At 31.7% G+C, this 20,259-nt stretch overlaps 1 protein-coding gene across 12 annotated transcripts in view; it reads right to left on the bottom strand.

Annotated features, from left to right (window-relative positions):
* Window positions 1-20,259, bottom strand: part of Ten-m (teneurin transmembrane protein Ten-m) — an 856,961-nt gene that overhangs the window by 82,390 nt on the left and 754,312 nt on the right. For 2 of the 12 annotated variants that reach the window (XM_083036716.1, XM_083036718.1), the window contains exon 2: window positions 19,696-19,746. The exons of the other annotated variants lie outside the window; for them this stretch is intronic. In XM_083036716.1, the coding sequence (XP_082892842.1) occupies window positions 19,696-19,746 (51 nt within the window). The remainder of the gene's footprint in view (window positions 1-19,695; window positions 19,747-20,259) is intronic. 12 annotated transcript variants of the gene reach the window in all.

The raw sequence follows: 20,259 nt of genomic DNA, 5'->3' as shown, positions 1-20,259 counted from the left end.
GCTGGTGTCTGTTTGGTACCAAATGATTCTGTAATCAATGTACTATTAAAATGTATAATCGATGAATTTTTGGCTCGTCTTAAAATATTAGAAATTGATACTTTTTTGACGCGGACCCTGTGCGACGCATCCTTAATTTATGTTTATCGTATTAAAAAATTTGTACGCTGGTGTCTGTTTGGTACCAAATGATTCTGTAATCAATGTATTATTAAAATGTATAATCGATGAATTTTTGGCTCGTCTTTAAATATTGGAAATCGATACTTTTTACCGCTGACCCTTTGCGACGCATACTTATTTTATGTTTATCGTATTAAAAAATTTGTACGCTGGTGTCTGCATGGTACCAAAAGATTCTGTAATCAATGTACTATTAAAATGTATAATCGATGAATTTTTGGCTCGTCTTAAAATATTAGAAATCGATACTTTTTTGACGCGGACCATGTGCGACGCATCCTTATTTTATGTTTATCGTATTAAAAAATTTGTACGCTGTTGTCTGCCTGGTACCAAAAGATTCTGTAATGAATGTACTATTAAAATGTATAATCGATGAATTTTTGGCTCGTCTTAAAATATTAGAAATTGATACTTTTTTGACGCGGACCCTGTGCGACGCATCCTTATTTTATGTATAGCAAATGAAAAAGTTTGTACGCTGGTGTCTGTTTGGTACCAAATGATTCTGTAATCAATGTACTATTAAAATGTATAATCGATGAATTTTTGGCTCGTCTTAAAATATTAGAAATTGATACTTTTTTGACGCGGACCCTGTGCGACGCATCCTTAATTTATGTTTATCGTATTAAAAAATTTGTACGCTGGTGTCTGTTTGGTACCAAATGATTCTGTAATCAATGTACTATTAAAATGTATAATCGATGAATTTTTGGCTCGTCTTTAAATATTAGAAAACGATACTTTTTTACCGCTGACCCCATGCGACGCAACCTTAATTTATGTATATCAAGTTAAAAAATTTGTACGCTGGTGTCTGTTTGGTACCAAATGATTCTGTAATCAATGTACTATTAAAATGTATAATCGATGAATTTTTGGCTCGTCTTTAAATAGTAGAAATCGATAGTTTTTTACCGCTGATCCCATGCGACGCATCCTTAATTTATGTATAGCAAATGAAAAAGTTTGTACGCTGTTGTCTGCTTGGTACCAAATGATTCTGTAATAAATGTACTATTAAAATGTATAATCGATGAATTTTTGGCTCGTCTTAAAATATTAGAAATTGATACTTTTTTGACGCGGACCCTGTGCGACGCATCCTTAATTTATGTTTATCGTATTAAAAAATTTGTACGCTGGTATCTGTTTGGTACCAAATGATTCTGTAATCAATGTACTATTAAAATGTATAATCGATGAATTTTTGGCTCGTCATTAAATATTAGAAAACGATACTTTTTTACCGCTGACCCCATGCGAAGCAACCTTAATTTATGTATATCAAGTTAAAAAATTTGTACGCTGGTGTCTGTTTGGTACCAAATGATTCTGTAATCAATGTACTATTAAAATATATAATCGATGAATTTTTGGCTCGTCTTAAAATATTGGAAATCGATACTTTTGACCGCTGACCCTGTGCGACGCATACTTATTTTATGTTTATCGTATTAAAAAATTTGTACGCTGGTGTCTGCATGGTACCAAAAGATTCTGTAATCAATGTACTATTAAAATGTATAATCGATGAATTTTTGGCTCGTCTTAAAATATTAGAAATTGATACTTTTTTGACGCGGACCCTGTGCGACGCATCCTTAATTTATGTTTATCGTATTAAAAAATTTGTACGCTGGTGTCTGTTTGGTACCAAATGATTCTGTAATCAATGTACTATTAAAATGTATAATCGATGAATTTTTGGCTCGTCATTAAATATTAGAAAACGATACTTTTTTACCGCTGACCCCATGCGAAGCAACCTTAATTTATGTATATCAAGTTAAAAAATTTGTACGCTGTTGTCTGCCTGGTACCAAAAGATTCTGTAATGAATGTACTATTAAAATGTATAATCGATGAATTTTTGGCTCGTCTTAAAATATTAGAAATTCATACTTTTTTGACGCGGACCCTGTGCGACGCATCCTTATTTTATGTATAGCAAATGAAAAAGTTTGTACGCTGGTGTCTGTTTGGTACCAAATGATTCTGTAATCAATGTACTATTAAAATGTATAATCGATGAATTTTTGGCTCGTCTTAAAATATTAGATATCGATACTTTTTTGACGCGGACCCTGTGCGACGCATACTTATTTTATGTTTATCGTATTAAAAAATTTGTACGCTGGTGTCTGTTTGGTACCAAATGATTCTGTAATCAATGTACTATTAAAATGTATAATCGATGAATTTTTGGCTCGTCATTAAATATTAGAAAACGATACTTTTTTACCGCTGACCCCATGCGAAGCAACCTTAATTTATGTATATCAAGTTAAAAAATTTGTACGCTGTTGTCTGCCTGGTACCAAAAGATTCTGTAATGAATGTACTATTAAAATGTATAATCGATGAATTTTTGGCTCGTCTTAAAATATTAGAAATTCATACTTTTTTGAAGCGGACCCTGTGCGACGCATCCTTATTTTATGTATAGCAAATGAAAAAGTTTGTACGCTGGTGTCTGTTTGGTACCAAATGATTCTGTAATCAATGTATTATTAAAATGTATAATCGATGAATTTTTGGCTCGTCTTAAAATATTAGAAATTCATACTTTTTTGACGCGGACCCTGTGCGACGCATCCTTAATTTATGTTTATCGTATTAAAAAATTTGTACGCTGGTGTCTGTTTGGTACCAAATGATTCTGTAATCAATGTACTATTAAAATATATAATCGATGAATTTTTGGCTCGTCTTTAAATATTAGAAAACGATACTTTTTTACCGCTGACCCCATGCGACGCAACCTTAATTTATGTATATCAAGTTAAAAAATTTGTACGCTGGTGTCTGTTTGGTACCAAGTGATTCTGTAATCAATGTACTATTAAAATGTATAATCGATGAATTTTTGGCTCGTCTTAAAATATTGGAAATCGATAATTTTTACCGCTGACCCTTTGCGACGCATACTTATTTTGTTTATCGTATTAAAAAATTTGTACGCTGGTGTCTGCATGGTACCAAAAGATTCTGTAATCAATGTACTATTAAAATGTATAATCGATGAATTTTTGGCTCGTCTTAAAATATTAGAAATCGATACTTTTTTGACGCGGACCCTCTGCGACGCATCCTTATTTTATGTTTATCGTATTAAAAAATTTGTACGCTGTTGTCTGCCTGGTACCAAAAGATTCTGTAATCAATGTACTATTAAAATGTATAATCGATGAATTTTTGGCTCGTCTTAAAATATTAAAAATTCATACTTTTTTGACGCGGACCCTGTGCGACGCATCCTTATTTTATGTATAGCAAATGAAAAAGTTTGTACGCTGGTGTCTGTTTGGTACCAAATGATTCTGTAATAAATGTACTATTAAAATGTATAATCGATGAATTTTTGGCTCGTCTTAAAATATTAGAAATCGATACTTTTTTGACGCGGACCCTGTGCGACGCATCCTTATTTTATGTTTATCGTATTAAAAAATTTGTACGCTGTTGTCTGCCTGGTACCAAAAGATTCTGTAATGAATGTACTATTAAAATGTATAATCGATGAATTTTTGGCTCGTCTTAAAATATTGGAAATCGATACTTTTTATCGCTGACTCTATGCGACGCAACCATATTTTATGTTTATCGTATTAAAAAATTTGTACGCTGGTGTCTGTTTGGTACCAAATGATTCTGTAATCAATGTACTATTAAAATGTATAATCGATGAATTTTTGGCTCGTCTTAAAATATTAGAAATTGATACTTTTTTGACGCGGACCCTGTGCGACGCATCCTTAATTTATGTTTATCGTATTAAAAAATTTGTACGCTGGTGTCTGTTTGGTACCAAATGATTCTGTAATCAATGTACTATTAAAATGTATAATCGATGAATTTTTGGCTCGTCATTAAATATTAGAAAACGATACTTTTTTACCGCTGACCCCATGCGAAGCAACCTTAATTTATGTATATCAAGTTAAAAAATTTGTACGCTGTTGTCTGCCTGGTACCAAAAGATTCTGTAATGAATGTACTATTAAAATGTATAATCGATGGGATCAGCGGTATTTTTGGCTCGTCTTAAAATATTAGAAATTCATACTTTTTTGACGCGGACCCTGTGCGACGCATCCTTATTTTATGTATAGCAAATGAAAAAGTTTGTACGCTGGTGTCTGTTTGGTACCAAATGATTCTGTAATCAATGTACTATTAAAATGTATAATCGATGAATTTTTGGCTCGTCTTAAAATATTAGAAATTGATACTTTTTTGACACGGACCCTGTGCGACGCATCCTTAATTTATGTTTATCGTATTAAAAAATTTGTACGCTGGTGTCTGTTTGGTACCAAATGATTCTGTAATCAATGTATTATTAAAATGTATAATCGATGAATTTTTGACTCGTCTTTAAATATTGGAAATCGATACTTTTTACCGCTGACCCTTTGCGACGCATACTTATTTTATGTTTATCGTATTAAAAAATTTGTACGCTGGTGTCTGCATGGTACCAAAAGATTCTGTAATCAATGTACTATTAAAATGTATAATCGATGAATTTTTGGCTCGTCTTAAAATATTAGAAATCGATACTTTTTTGACGCGGACCCTGTGCGACGCATCCTTATTTTATGTTTATCGTATTAAAAAATTTGTACGCTGTTGTCTGCCTGGTACCAAAAGATTCTGTAATGAATGTACTGTTAAAATGTATAATCGATGAATTTTTGGCTCGTCTTTAAATATTAGAAAACGATACTTTTTTACCGCTGACCCCATGCGACGCAACCTTAATTTATGTATATCAAGTTAAAAAATTTGTACGCTGGTGTCTGTTTGGTACCAAATGATTCTGTAATCAATGTACTATTAAAATGTATAATCGATGAATTTTTGGCTCGTCTTTAAATAGTAGAAATCGATAGTTTTTTACCGCTGATCCCATGCGACGCATCCTTAATTTATGTATAGCAAATGAAAAAGTTTGTACGCTGTTGTCTGCTTGGTACCAAATGATTCTGTAATAAATGTACTATTAAAATGTATAATCGATGAATTTTTGGCTCGTCTTAAAATATTAGAAATGGATACTTTTTTGACGCGGACCCTGTGCGACGCATCCTTAATTTATGTTTATCGTATTAAAAAATTTGTACGCTGGTGTCTGTTTGGTACCAAATGATTCTGTAATCAATGTACTATTAAAATGTATAATCGATGAATTTTTGGCTCGTCATTAAATATTAGAAAACGATACTTTTTTACCGCTGACCCCATGCGAAGCAACCTTAATTTATGTATATCAAGTTAAAAAATTTGTACGCTGGTGTCTGTTTGGTACCAAATGATTCTGTAATCAATGTACTATTAAAATATATAATCGATGAATTTTTGGCTCGTCTTAAAATATTGGAAATCGATACTTTTTACCGCTGACCCTTTGCGACGCATACTTATTTTATGTTTATCGTATTAAAAAATTTGTACGCTGGTGTCTGCATGGTACCAAAAGATTCTGTAATCAATGTACTATTAAAATGTATAATCGATGAATTTTTGGCTCGTCTTAAAATATTAGAAATCGATACTTTTTTGACGCGGACCCTGTGCGACGCATCCTTATTTTATGTTTATCGTATTAAAAAATTTGTACGCTGTTGTCTGCCTGGTACCAAAAGATTCTGTAATGAATGTACTATTAAAATGTATAATCGATGAATTTTTGGCTCGTCTTAAAATATTAGAAATTCATACTTTTTTGACGCGGACCCTGCGCGACGCATCCTTATTTTATGTATAGCAAATGAAAAAGTTTGTACGCTGGTGTCTGTTTGGTACCAAATGATTCTGTAATGAATGTACTATTAAAATGTATAATCGATGAATTTTTGGCTCGTCTTAAAATATTGGAAATCGATACTTTTTATCGCTGACTCTATGCGACGCAACCATATTTTATGTTTATCGTATTAAAAAATTTGTACGCTGGTGTCTGCATGGTACCAAAAGATTCTGTAATCAATGTACTATTAAAATGTATAATCGATGAATTTTTGGCTCGTCTTAAAATATTAGAAATTGATACTTTTTTGACGCGGACCCTGTGCGACGCATCCTTAATTTATGTTTATCGTATTAAAAAATTTGTACGCTGGTGTCTGTTTGGTACCAAATGATTCTGTAATCAATGTACTATTAAAATGTATAATCGATGAATTTTTGGCTCGTCTTTAAATATTAGAAAACGATACTTTTTTACCGCTGACCCCATGCGACGCAACCTTAATTTATGTATATCAAGTTAAAAAATTTGTACGCTGGTGTCTGTTTGGTACCAAGTGATTCTGTAATCAATGTACTATTAAAATGTATAATCGATGAATTTTTGGCTCGTCTTAAAATATTGGAAATCGATACTTTTTACCGCTGACCCTTTGCGACGCATACTTATTTTATGTTTATCGTATTAAAAAATTTGTACGCTGTTGTCTGCCTGGTACCAAAAGATTCTGTAATGAATGTACTATTAAAATGTATAATCGATGAATTTTTGGCTCGTCTTAAAATATTAAAAATTCATACTTTTTTGACGCGGACCCTGTGCGACGCATCCTTATTTTATGTATAGCAAATGAAAAAGTATGTACGCTGGTGTCTGTTTGGTACCAAATGATTCTGTAATAAATGTACTATTAAAATGTATAATCGATGAATTTTTGGCTCGTCTTAAAATATTAGAAATTGATACTTTTTTGACGCGGACCCTGTGCGACGCATCCTTAATTTATGTTTATCGTATTAAAAAATTTGTACGCTGGTGTCTGTTTGGTACCAAATGATTCTGTAATCAATGTACTATTAAAATGTATAATCGATGAATTTTTGGCTCGTCATTAAATATTAGAAAACGATACTTTTTTACCGCTGACCCCATGCGAAGCAACCTTAATTTATGTATATCAAGTTAAAAAATTTGTACGCTGGTGTCTGTTTGGTACCAAATGATTCTGTAATCAATGTACTATTAAAATATATAATCGATGAATTTTTGGCTCGTCTTAAAATATTGGAAATCGATACTTTTGACCGCTGACCCTGTGCGACGCATACTTATTTTATGTTTATCGTATTAAAAAATTTGTACGCTGGTGTCTGCATGGTACCAAAAGATTCTGTAATCAATGTACTATTAAAATGTATAATCGATGAATTTTTGGCTCGTCTTAAAATATTAGAAATTGATACTTTTTTGACGCGGACCCTGTGCGACGCATCCTTAATTTATGTTTATCGTATTAAAAAATTTGTACGCTGGTGTCTGTTTGGTACCAAATGATTCTGTAATCAATGTACTATTAAAATGTATAATCGATGAATTTTTGGCTCGTCATTAAATATTAGAAAACGATACTTTTTTACCGCTGACCCCATGCGAAGCAACCTTAATTTATGTATATCAAGTTAAAAAATTTGTACGCTGTTGTCTGCCTGGTACCAAAAGATTCTGTAATGAATGTACTATTAAAATGTATAATCGATGAATTTTTGGCTCGTCTTAAAATATTAGAAATTCATACTTTTTTGACGCGGACCCTGCGCGACGCATCCTTATTTTATGTATAGCAAATGAAAAAGTTTGTACGCTGGTGTCTGTTTGGTACCAAATGATTCTGTAATGAATGTACTATTAAAATGTATAATCGATGAATTTTTGGCTCGTCTTAAAATATTGGAAATCGATACTTTTTATCGCTGACTCTATGCGACGCAACCATATTTTATGTTTATCGTATTAAAAAATTTGTACGCTGGTGTCTGCATGGTACCAAAAGATTCTGTAATCAATGTACTATTAAAATGTATAATCGATGAATTTTTGGCTCGTCTTAAAATATTAGAAATTGATACTTTTTTGACGCGGACCCTGTGCGACGCATCCTTAATTTATGTTTATCGTATTAAAAAATTTGTACGCTGGTGTCTGTTTGGTACCAAATGATTCTGTAATCAATGAACTATTAAAATGTATAATCGATGAATTTTTGGCTCGTCTTTAAATATTAGAAAACGATACTTTTTTACCGCTGACCCCATGCGACGCAACCTTAATTTATGTATATCAAGTTAAAAAATTTGTACGCTGGTGTCTGTTTGGTACCAAGTGATTCTGTAATCAATGTACTATTAAAATGTATAATCGATGAATTTTTGGCTCGTCTTAAAATATTGGAAATCGATACTTTTTACCGCTGACCCTTTGCGACGCATACTTATTTTATGTTTATCGTATTAAAAAATTTGTACGCTGGTGTCTGCATGGTACCAAAAGATTCTGTAATCAATGTACTATTAAAATGTATAATCGATGAATTTTTGGCTCGTCTTAAAATATTAGAAATCGATACTTTTTTGACGCGGACCCTGTGCGACGCATCCTTATTTTATGTTTATCGTATTAAAAAATTTGTACGCTGGTGTCTGTTTGGTACCAAATGATTCTGTAATCAATGTACTATTAAAATGTATAATCGATGAATTTTTGGCTCGTCTTTAAATATTAGAAAACGATACTTTTTTACCGCTGACCCCATGCGACGCAACCTTAATTTATGTATATCAAGTTAAAAAATTTGTACGCTGGTGTCTGTTTGGTACCAAGTGATTCTGTAATCAATGTACTATTAAAATGTATAATCGATGAATTTTTGGCTCGTCTTAAAATATTGGAAATCGATACTTTTTACCGCTGACCCTTTGCGACGCATACTTATTTTATGTTTATCGTATTAAAAAATTTGTACGCTGGTGTCTGCATGGTACCAAAAGATTCTGTAATCAATGTACTATTAAAATGTATAATCGATGAATTTTTGGCTCGTCTTAAAATATTAGAAATCGATACTTTTTTGACGCGGACCCTGTGCGACGCATCCTTATTTTATGTTTATCGTATTAAAAAATTTGTACGCTGTTGTCTGCCTGGTACCAAAAGATTCTGTAATGAATGTACTATTAAAATGTATAATCGATGAATTTTTGGCTCGTCTTAAAATATTAGAAATTCATACTTTTTTGACGCGGACCCTGTGCGACGCATCCTTATTTTATGTATAGCAAATGAAAAAGTTTGTACGCTGGTGTCTGTTTGGTGCCAAATGATTCTGTAATAAATGTACTATTAAAATGTATAATCGATGAATTTTTGGCTCGTCTTTAAATAATAGAAAACGATACTTTTTTACCGCTGACCCCATGCGACGCAACCTTAATTTATGTATATCAAGTTAAAAAATTTGTACGCTGGTGTCTGTTTGGTACCAAGTGATTCTGTAATCAATGTACTATTAAAATGTATAATCGATGAATTTTTGGCTCGTCTTAAAATATTGGAAATCGATACTTTTTACCGCTGACCCTTTGCGACGCATACTTATTTTATGTTTATCGTATTAAAAAATTTGTACGCTGGTGTCTGCATGGTACCAAAAGATTCTGTAATCAATGTACTATTAAAATGTATAATCGATGAATTTTTGGCTCGTCTTAAAATATTAGAAATCGATACTTTTTTGACGCGGACCCTGTGCGACGCATCCTTATTTTATGTTTATCGTATTAAAAAATTTGTACGCTGTTGTCTGCCTGGTACCAAAAGATTCTGTAATGAATGTACTATTAAAATGTATAATCGATGAATTTTTGGCTCGTCTTAAAATATTAGAAATTCATACTTTTTTGACGCGGACCCTGTGCGACGCATCCTTATTTTATGTATAGCAAATGAAAAAGTTTGTACGCTGGTGTCTGTTTGGTGCCAAATGATTCTGTAATAAATGTACTATTAAAATGTATAATCGATGAATTTTTGGCTCGTCTTAAAATATTAGAAAACGATACTTTTTTACCGCTGACCCCATGCGAAGCAACCTTAATTTATGTATATCAAGTTAAAAAATTTGTACGCTGGTGTCTGTTTGGTACCAAATGATTCTGTAATCAATGTACTATTAAAATGTATAATCGATGAATTTTTGGCTCGTCTTAAAATATTAGAAATTCATACTTTTTTGACGCGGACCCTGTGCGACGCATCCTTATTTTATGTATAGCAAATGAAAAAGTTTGTACGCTGGTGTCTGTTTGGTACCAAATAATTCTGTAATCAATGTACTATTAAAATGTATAATCGATGAATTTTTGGCTCGTCTTAAAATATTAGAAATTGATACTTTTTTGACGCGGACCCTGTGCGACGCATCCTTAATTTATGTTTATCGTATTAAAAAATTTGTACGCTGGTGTCTGTTTGGTACCAAATGATTCTGTAATCAATGTACTATTAAAATGTATAATCGATGAATTTTTGGCTCGTCTTTAAATATTAGAAAACGATACTTTTTTACCGCTGACCCCATGCGACGCAACCTTAATTTATGTATATCAAGTTAAAAAATTTGTACGCTGGTGTCTGTTTGGTACCAAGTGATTCTGTAATCAATGTACTATTAAAATGTATAATCGATGAATTTTTGGCTCGTCTTAAAATATTGGAAATCGATACTTTTTACCGCTGACCCTTTGCGACGCATACTTATTTTATGTTTATCGTATTAAAAAATTTGTACGCTGGTGTCTGCATGGTACCAAAAGATTCTGTAATCAATGTACTATTAAAATGTATAATCGATGAATTTTTGGCTCGTCTTAAAATATTAGAAATCGATACTTTTTTGACGCGGACCCTGTGCGACGCATCCTTATTTTATGTTTATCGTATTAAAAAATTTGTACGCTGTTGTCTGCCTGGTACCAAAAGATTCTGTAATGAATGTACTATTAAAATGTATAATCGATGAATTTTTGGCTCGTCTTAAAATATTAGAAATCATACTTTTTTGACGCGGACCCTGTGCGACGCATCCTTATTTTATGTATAGCAAATGAAAAAGTTTGTACGCTGGTGTCTGTTTGGTACCAAATGATTCTGTAATCAATGTACTATTAAAATGTATAATCGATGAATTTTTGGCTCGTCTTTAAATATTAGAAATCGAAACTTTTTTACCGCTGATCCCATGCGACGCAATCTTATTTTATGTATATCAAGTTAAAAAATTTGTACGCTGTTGTCTGTTTGGTACCAAATGATTCTGTAATCAATGTACTATTAAAATGTATAATCGATGAATTTTTGGCTCGTCTTAAAATATTAGAAATCATACTTTTTTGACGCGGACCCTGTGCGACGCATCCTTATTTTATGTATAGCAAATGAAAAAGTTTGTACGCTGGTGTCTGTTTGGTACCAAATGATTCTGTAATCAATGTACTATTAAAATGTATAATCGATGAATTTTTGGCTCGTCTTTAAATATTAGAAATCGAAACTTTTTTACCGCTGATCCCATGCGACGCAATCTTATTTTATGTATATCAAGTTAAAAAATTTGTACGCTGTTGTCTGTTTGGTACCAAATGATTCTGTAATCAATGTACTATTAAAATGTATAATCGATGAATTTTTGGCTCGTCTTAAAATATTGGAAATCGATACTTTTTACCGCTGACCCTATGCGACGCAACCATATTTTATGTTTATCGTATTAAAAAATTTGTACGCTGGTGTCTGCATGGTACCAAAAGATTCTGTAATCAATGTACTATTAAAATGTATAATCGATGAATTTTTGGCTCGTCTTAAAATATTAGAAATTGATACTTTTTTGACGCGGACCCTGTGCGACGCATCCTTAATTTATGTTTATCGTATTAAAAAATTTGTACGCTGGTGTCTGTTTGGTACAAAATGATTCTGTAATCAATGTACTATTAAAATGTATAATCGATGAATTTTTGGCTCGTCTTTAAATATTAGAAATCGATACTTTTTTACCGCTGATCACATGCGACGCAATCTTATTTTATGTATATCAAGTTAAAAAATTTGTACGCTGTTGTCTGGTTGGTACCAAAAGATTCTATAATCAATGTACTATTAAAATGTATAATCGATGAATTTTTGGCTCGTCTTAAAATATTGGAAATCGATACTTATTACCGCTGACCCTGTGCGACGCATACTTATTTTATGTTTATCAAGTTAAAAAATTTGTACGCTGGTGTCTGTTTGGTACCAAATGATTCTGTAATCAATGTACTATTATAATGTATAATCGATGAATTTTTGGCTCGTCTTAAAATATTAGAAATCGATACTTTTTTGACGCGGACCCTGTGCGACGCATCCTTATTTTATGTTTATCGTATTAAAAAATTTGTACGCTGTTGTCTGCCTGGTACCAAAAGATTCTGTAATGAATGTACTATTAAAATGTATAATCGATGAATTTTTGGCTCGTCTTAAAATATTAGAAATTCATACTTTTTTGACGCGGACCCTGCGCGACGCATCCTTATTTTATGTATAGCAAATGAAAAAGTTTGTACGCTGGTGTCTGTTTGGTACCAAATGATTCTGTAATGAATGTACTATTAAAATGTATAATCGATGAATTTTTGGCTCGTCTTAAAATATTGGAAATCGATACTTTTTATCGCTGACTCTATGCGACGCAACCATATTTTATGTTTATCGTATTAAAAAATTTGTACGCTGGTGTCTGCATGGTACCAAAAGATTCTGTAATCAATGTACTATTAAAATGTATAATCGATGAATTTTTGGCTCGTCTTAAAATATTAGAAATTGATACTTTTTTGACGCGGACCCTGTGCGACGCATCCTTAATTTATGTTTATCGTATTAAAAAATTTGTACGCTGGTGTCTGTTTGGTACCAAATGATTCTGTAATCAATGTACTATTAAAATGTATAATCGATGAATTTTTGGCTCGTCTTTAAATATTAGAAAACGATACTTTTTTACCGCTGACCCCATGCGACGCAACCTTAATTTATGTATATCAAGTTAAAAAATTTGTACGCTGGTGTCTGTTTGGTACCAAGTGATTCTGTAATCAATGTACTATTAAAATGTATAATCGATGAATTTTTGGCTCGTCTTAAAATATTGGAAATCGATACTTTTTACCGCTGACCCTTTGCGACGCATACTTATTTTATGTTTATCGTATTAAAAAATTTGTACGCTGTTGTCTGCCTGGTACCAAAAGATTCTGTAATGAATGTACTATTAAAATGTATAATCGATGAATTTTTGGCTCGTCTTAAAATATTAAAAATTCATACTTTTTTGACGCGGACCCTGTGCGACGCATCCTTATTTTATGTATAGCAAATGAAAAAGTATGTACGCTGGTGTCTGTTTGGTACCAAATGATTCTGTAATAAATGTACTATTAAAATGTATAATCGATGAATTTTTGGCTCGTCTTAAAATATTAGAAATTGATACTTTTTTGACGCGGACCCTGTGCGACGCATCCTTAATTTATGTTTATCGTATTAAAAAATTTGTACGCTGGTGTCTGTTTGGTACAAAATGATTCTGTAATCAATGTACTATTAAAATGTATAATCGATGAATTTTTGGCTCGTCTTTAAATATTAGAAATCGATACTTTTTTACCGCTGATCACATGCGACGCAATCTTATTTTATGTATATCAAGTTAAAAAATTTGTACGCTGTTGTCTGGTTGGTACCAAAAGATTCTATAATCAATGTACTATTAAAATGTATAATCGATGAATTTTTGGCTCGTCTTAAAATATTGGAAATCGATACTTATTACCGCTGACCCTGTGCGACGCATCCTTATTTTATGTTTATCAAGTTAAAAAATTTGTACGCTGGTGTCTGTTTGGTACCAAATGATTCTGTAATCAATGTACTATTATAATGTATAATCGATGAATTTTTGGCTCGTCTTAAAATATTAGAAATCGATACTTTTTTGACGCGGACCCTGTGCGACGCATCCTTATTTTATGTTTATCGTATTAAAAAATTTGTACGCTGTTGTCTGCCTGGTACCAAAAGATTCTGTAATGAATGTACTATTAAAATGTATAATCGATGAATTTTTGGCTCGTCTTAAAATATTAGAAATCGATACTTTTTTGACGCGGACCCTGTGCGACACATCCTTATTTTATGTTTATCGTATTAAAAAATTTGTACGCTGTTGTCTGCTTGGTACCAAAAGATTCTGTAATCAATGTACTATTAAAATGTATAATCGATGAATTTTTGGCTCGTCTTAAAATATTGGAAATCGATACTTCTATGAAAAAATATTAATAAATACTTTCGTCTATAAAATCATATCTCGACGTTATGATTATCTCTATTCACAAAAGATTCTTATAGATAATTCTATTTTGTTCGCACTTCTGTTTTAATTTAAATACTGAATTTTTATGTATTGCATAATTAATTAATATATATTTTTCTATGCCTTGATTGCAATACATGCCTGAGAATATGTCAATTAATTATGCAATGCATAAATATTTATTATTTATATCTTTAACAGAGAATTAAAAAAAATAGAATTTTCTACAAGAATCTTTCGATCAAAATATCTGCATTTCTATTAGATTCGTTCGTCTGTACATACACACACATCCATCGCGCTGCACGTTTCGCGCGAAACTGACCGCAAGACTCTGTGCAGCGGTATCGCCAAACACAGCCCATACGTCTACCACGCTGCGCGCCTCGCGCGAGACTGACGATCAGTCTCGCAATCACAATGTCTCGAGAATCAGTCTCGCGCGAGATGCGCAGCGTGGAGGATGTGTAGGGTGTCGGGTGCGCTTGGCGATACCGCTGCTCAGAGTCTTGCGGTCAGTCTCGCGCGAGACTGCAGTGTGTTGGATGTGTGTGTACAGACGCATGAATCTGATAGAAGCATAGATATTTTGTTCGAAAGATTCTTGTATATAATTCTATTTTTTTGGTTTTCTGTTAAAGATTTAAGTAATGAATATTTATGCATTGCATAATTAATTCACATATTTTTATGCATGCATTGCAATCAATACATAAAGAAGTATATATTAATTAATTATGCAATGCATAAAAATTCAGTATTTAAATCTAAAACAAGTGCGAACAAAAAAAATAGAATTTTCTGTAAGACTGTTTTGATAATCGAGATAATCACAACGTCGAGACTAATTACGATTTTATGGACGAGAAGATTTATTAATATTTTTTTATAGAAATTAGCTACTTTAAACTCGGTTATTATTTTTGACAGTTATCAGCTGATTTCTGTCAAAAAGTATTAATCGAGGATAAAGTATTATCAACATTACTACTTTAATTTTTATAACGTATTATTACTCTGAAATTTAATTAGCAAATGAATGCTTTAGTAATATTTTTTGACAGAAATCAGCTGATTTAAGCGCCAATTTGTTAATTAAGTTTTTAAATAATATATTTTAAAAATTAAAATAATAATTTGTTTAAAATAATATGTTATGGTATTTTAAACTCGATTAATATTTTTTGACAGTTATCAGTTGATTCTGTCAAAAAAATATTATTATTTTAATAATTATTTTTTAAAATATGAAATCAAAGAATGGCGCGCGCGTAGCGCGCGCTTGTGTTGTTCTAGTATATTAAATTTTACAAAATATCGGAAACGATTGATCATTAATTACTTCATTATCGCATAATCGATTCGTCGGAACTAATAAATAAATAAAAGTTAATTAACATCCGCGACGCAGTGTTAAAAATTACATATCGCGATCCTCAACTATGAAGAGATGAACACGCGAGACGGCGAGACGAAGAGACGCATTCGGCTTTCATTAACATGCGATATCAATATATAAATGCTCTTTGCTCAAGTGAGAAGAAAGCTTCTAGCGCACAATGTGCGTGGGATGAATCGTGAGAAAGGATACCAGCCGCGTATATATATACATATATATATATATATATATATATATATATATATATATATGTAGAACCGGTTTCGCAATTATCCCTAGAGCTTTCTAACCGCTAAGTGATTTTTAATTCGGCAGATAGTTGCATTTGCGAGAGCGAGTGCACGCGCGCAAATGCAATAATTTTTCATAAAGCCGCGACGTTTCGCCAGATTGTTCTCGACATGTACTTTATCCGCGCGCCGGTAATGATACGTTTTCTCAACGATATAGCCGATTATCCGCATTATCCGCAGGATTTGCTGATTGCGCGTATACCTTCCGTCTCCTCCCGCCGATGAAGCCGTTCGTTCTTGCAAATGCATCTCGACGACTGCAAATCGAGATAAATAATACGTCGGTGCCATGGTTCGCGAAACTCCGTTATTTACGCGCGATTCTTTCGATAAAATCCGAGATACACAGTCCCAGATTGCAAATCGATAGCAATCATTCGAGGCATGCGTGTCGGCGCGAAATTATGAGAGGTATCTATATGTGCATTAATGCGTTAAAATCAGCGATAGCCATATTTCAAATGCCATACCATTGAAAGTAATCATTTAGTTTATCAAATCGTGGTTTCGCGTTTAAATGAAATATTATTGGTAAATCTATTTGTGCCGTGAGAATGGCAGGTAGAAATATATGGGGAATAATATTATAAAATATGATTAATTTGCTAAGATAATAATTTTAAAAGATTTGTCAGAAATCCCCATTTAAAATAATATTTGAAATTATTTCAAATATTATATAGTAAAAAGAATCATTAGAGAAGGGTGACAAACATATTTTTTATTATTTGACATTAGCCATTTATAAGCCTGGTATAAAAAAGTTTTTACGTAAATTTTTCTTTTTTTTACTTCAAATATCATTTTCGTCCAAATATCTGCTACATTTCATCTTTTCAACAAATACCATATGATTGTAGAAATTCTGACAGTTTCACGATTATCGGTTCGTTAATTAGAAATTACTGATTATTTTATGGCATAAATTAAGTCCGTGTATAAATATCTAAAGCAATAATCGAATGAAAAATGCCGTAAACTTTCTTATTTAATTTCATGATTTCATCACTCCTTTCGTTTTAATTGAAAAGTTGTTAATGAGACAGGAAGTTACGCTCGTTTTCTCTCAAAGAATATAATGCGGCGAAAAGATACGCCAAAGAAGAGGTTGGACCGTAACGATTATAATGATGAAATCCTTGGCTTTCGGAAGATCTGACCCGCGGTTAACCGTATGTCGTAAATATCAACAGCCGATTCTATTTGAGGTAGAGAGAAATCACCGTCTCTTATAAAGTCAATTTGTAAACAAGCAGAACGGGCGCTAGGATGCTGACGAAGTGGGCCGATGGAATCGTGGACAGATGTCCTAGGACAGGTTGTAAACCCGATAGGATTTTCATCCTTCGTGATGTTGCGCGCGAGCATCGCGGACGCTTTAACTCGTCGCTTTCCGTATGTCGCGACAGAGGACAGGTATAGAGTTAGGAGAGAGAAAAAAACCGGGATCCCCATCTGAGTGTTTACTATATTCGTATATATATATCGAGAACCCTTCTCCCTTCATCAGAGATTTTTTACGGTTGCCTTTTAATTTAAAACATCGTCGATTCCCTCGTTAAACATGAGATTAGTCACGTCGTCACTGGGCTCTCTCTACGGGTTTCCCGTTTCCTGTTTCTAAGCTGACGCGCATCGCATCGTAATGCTCGGTTAAGGTAATAACGACCATAGAAATAATTTTCTCACAATAAATATTTTTTTAATTATCCATAAGACAGAAGTAATAATAATTTAAAAAATAAATCATATTGATATTTGCTGTATCTTCTTTGCTAATAAATTTTACTTTTTAATCTGTTATATGTAGATATTATGCGTGTTCTTTTCTAGAGTTTAAATCTAAAATTATCGAATAATAAAAAATAAGCAATATAAAAAAAGCAGTATAAGATGTTAAGCATATTTGAATTGTATAGTATCAATATTTATATTTTAGCATAGAGAATAATATTTTCATGACTTTTCCCGACTTTAGTTTCTCTAAATATTTCTCGATAAAATAGTTCTTATGTTGTAGGTGGTAAATTATTCTTAGTGTTATTTTTAGTAAAGCGCGTTCCATAATAGAAAGCAGACATGAGGACAGTGCCGAAAAAAGACAACCTTGCGGGGGACTATTGTATAATCGAAAACAATTTCAAATGTGCTATATGTGGATCAATTTATATTCGTCCATCGTACGATTTGACTGCACATTTACACATTCATCAAATAAATGTAAACAACGAAGACAAAGAAAACTTATTGCAAGAATATTTCGAGAAATTGGAACAATATGGATTCGAATGCAAGATTTGTAATCAAAAATATTGCTCAGTCTCCATAAAGCAACACTTGAAAGATATTCATGGTATCAATGCAAATTAGGAAATCAACATAGAAAAGGCTAATAACGGTAAATCTGAATATTACATAGAATATTACTATTTTATCTTCTTTGAATTGCACATATATATTTTTGTATATAAAGCATATATTTAAAAAAATCATATATGTTTTATAAATATTATAAATATTCGAGTCACTTTCATTTATAGTTAACATCATGTCAATATTAAATTAATATAAATATTAAATAAAATTCAAATTATTCATTCAAGGAAGAATTTTCGAAATAATATTATTCTAAATAATATTCCGTTCTGAAATACTGTAACTTACGAATAACAAGAAACCTGACAACAGTTTCGATATACAAATAATTCTAATACCTAAAAAACTTTTTAAAGAAAAATTTTCTCATATTGATTAAATTTTTTACTTTTACAATCGTTCTGTATGTAAATACAGGTTGTCGAGCATTCAAGTTTAACGGACAAGGATTCTGCAAGCATCACAGATTTAAAAATAAATTCCGATAACGATAGTGTCAGTTAATTTTATTACTAGCAACTTAAGTCACCTTGAATAAGTAAGAAAACATTAACGCCTTTGATGAGTTATTATTGATTTTCTTTTTAACCACAAAATTTATTAATTATTTTACTAATCGCATTTAAAGCATCGAAAATATATTTTTTTATATCTGCATCTGTTTTATGTATTGTTTTATGTGTTTCTTTTGTATAATAACAATGTATTATGACAGAAAAATAATTTTTCAAATGTATTATACTAAAGATACGTAAATTCAAATATAAAATTTTTACTTATTTATATTTGTTAACACATGATGTATTTGACTGTAATAGAAATAAGTAAAATTCTCTCATTAATAATAAATAACATTTAAAAAAGTTAATGTAATTAATTTCAGATTTCCGCATTTTTTCATTACATTATTACTAATCAATTTAGCAGCATTAATCTTTTCTAATCAAAACAATAATTTTCATGGCTAAATATTTTTTTAATTCTCCACAAGTCATATTTTATTACGATGTATTTTATAAACTTATAATTAATATTATTACGATATATAATATAAATTATAAAAACGGTCAAAATATTTTATAGATTAGTCGTCTTTTTTTTCTTGTATGCATATGAGAAACTGATCTCTTAAATAATCCTCAACTCTCGGTCATTTTAGTACTAATTAATAAAGGGAATTAATTTCGTATATCTAATTAAATGCACTTACGGATTGTGTTATCGTTAATCGCTTGCTTTGTTTGTAGAGAAGTGTACATACCTGAAACAAAAAAGAAATATAAGTTAGCATAAATCAATAGCATATAAGTTAGCATAAATCATACATAGCTTAGTGAATAAATAAATTTCTATTAAAGAATTAAAAACATTGTTTAACAAGTATATAAAGGACAGTACGTTTTATACGTTTTATAAGATTATCTTTACGGTAAATATTTTGAGATGTTGAGATATTTGCAAACGGATTTATTATGTCGCGATGTCATGATAATTTAGTATTGGAAGATAATTAGAAGAGAATTTGTCCTCTCTAAATTTAATATAATGCGGTGTTCTACGTTCAATAATTTTGCTATTTCGCCATAATAAGCCGAACGCAATAAAGCCCAAACAACGATTAATTAAATACGAGATAATTCCATACCAGCCAATGCATACATGCATACAATAATATCAGGCTCGCGTTACAGTAGAACAGGCAGAGGAATAGAAACTGTTTAAAATAAATTATTGTTAAACGCATACAGCAATATATCGAGTTACATACTGATAA

This window comes from Prenolepis imparis, unplaced genomic scaffold (assembly GCF_030444845.1).
Source record: "Prenolepis imparis isolate NDT839.2.m4 unplaced genomic scaffold, iyPreImpa1.0 SCAF_4, whole genome shotgun sequence".
NCBI classification, from domain to species: Eukaryota; Metazoa; Arthropoda; class Insecta; order Hymenoptera; family Formicidae; genus Prenolepis; species Prenolepis imparis.
Note: the sequence above shows the minus strand (reverse complement) of the source record. Positions and strands in the feature narration are given on the sequence as shown.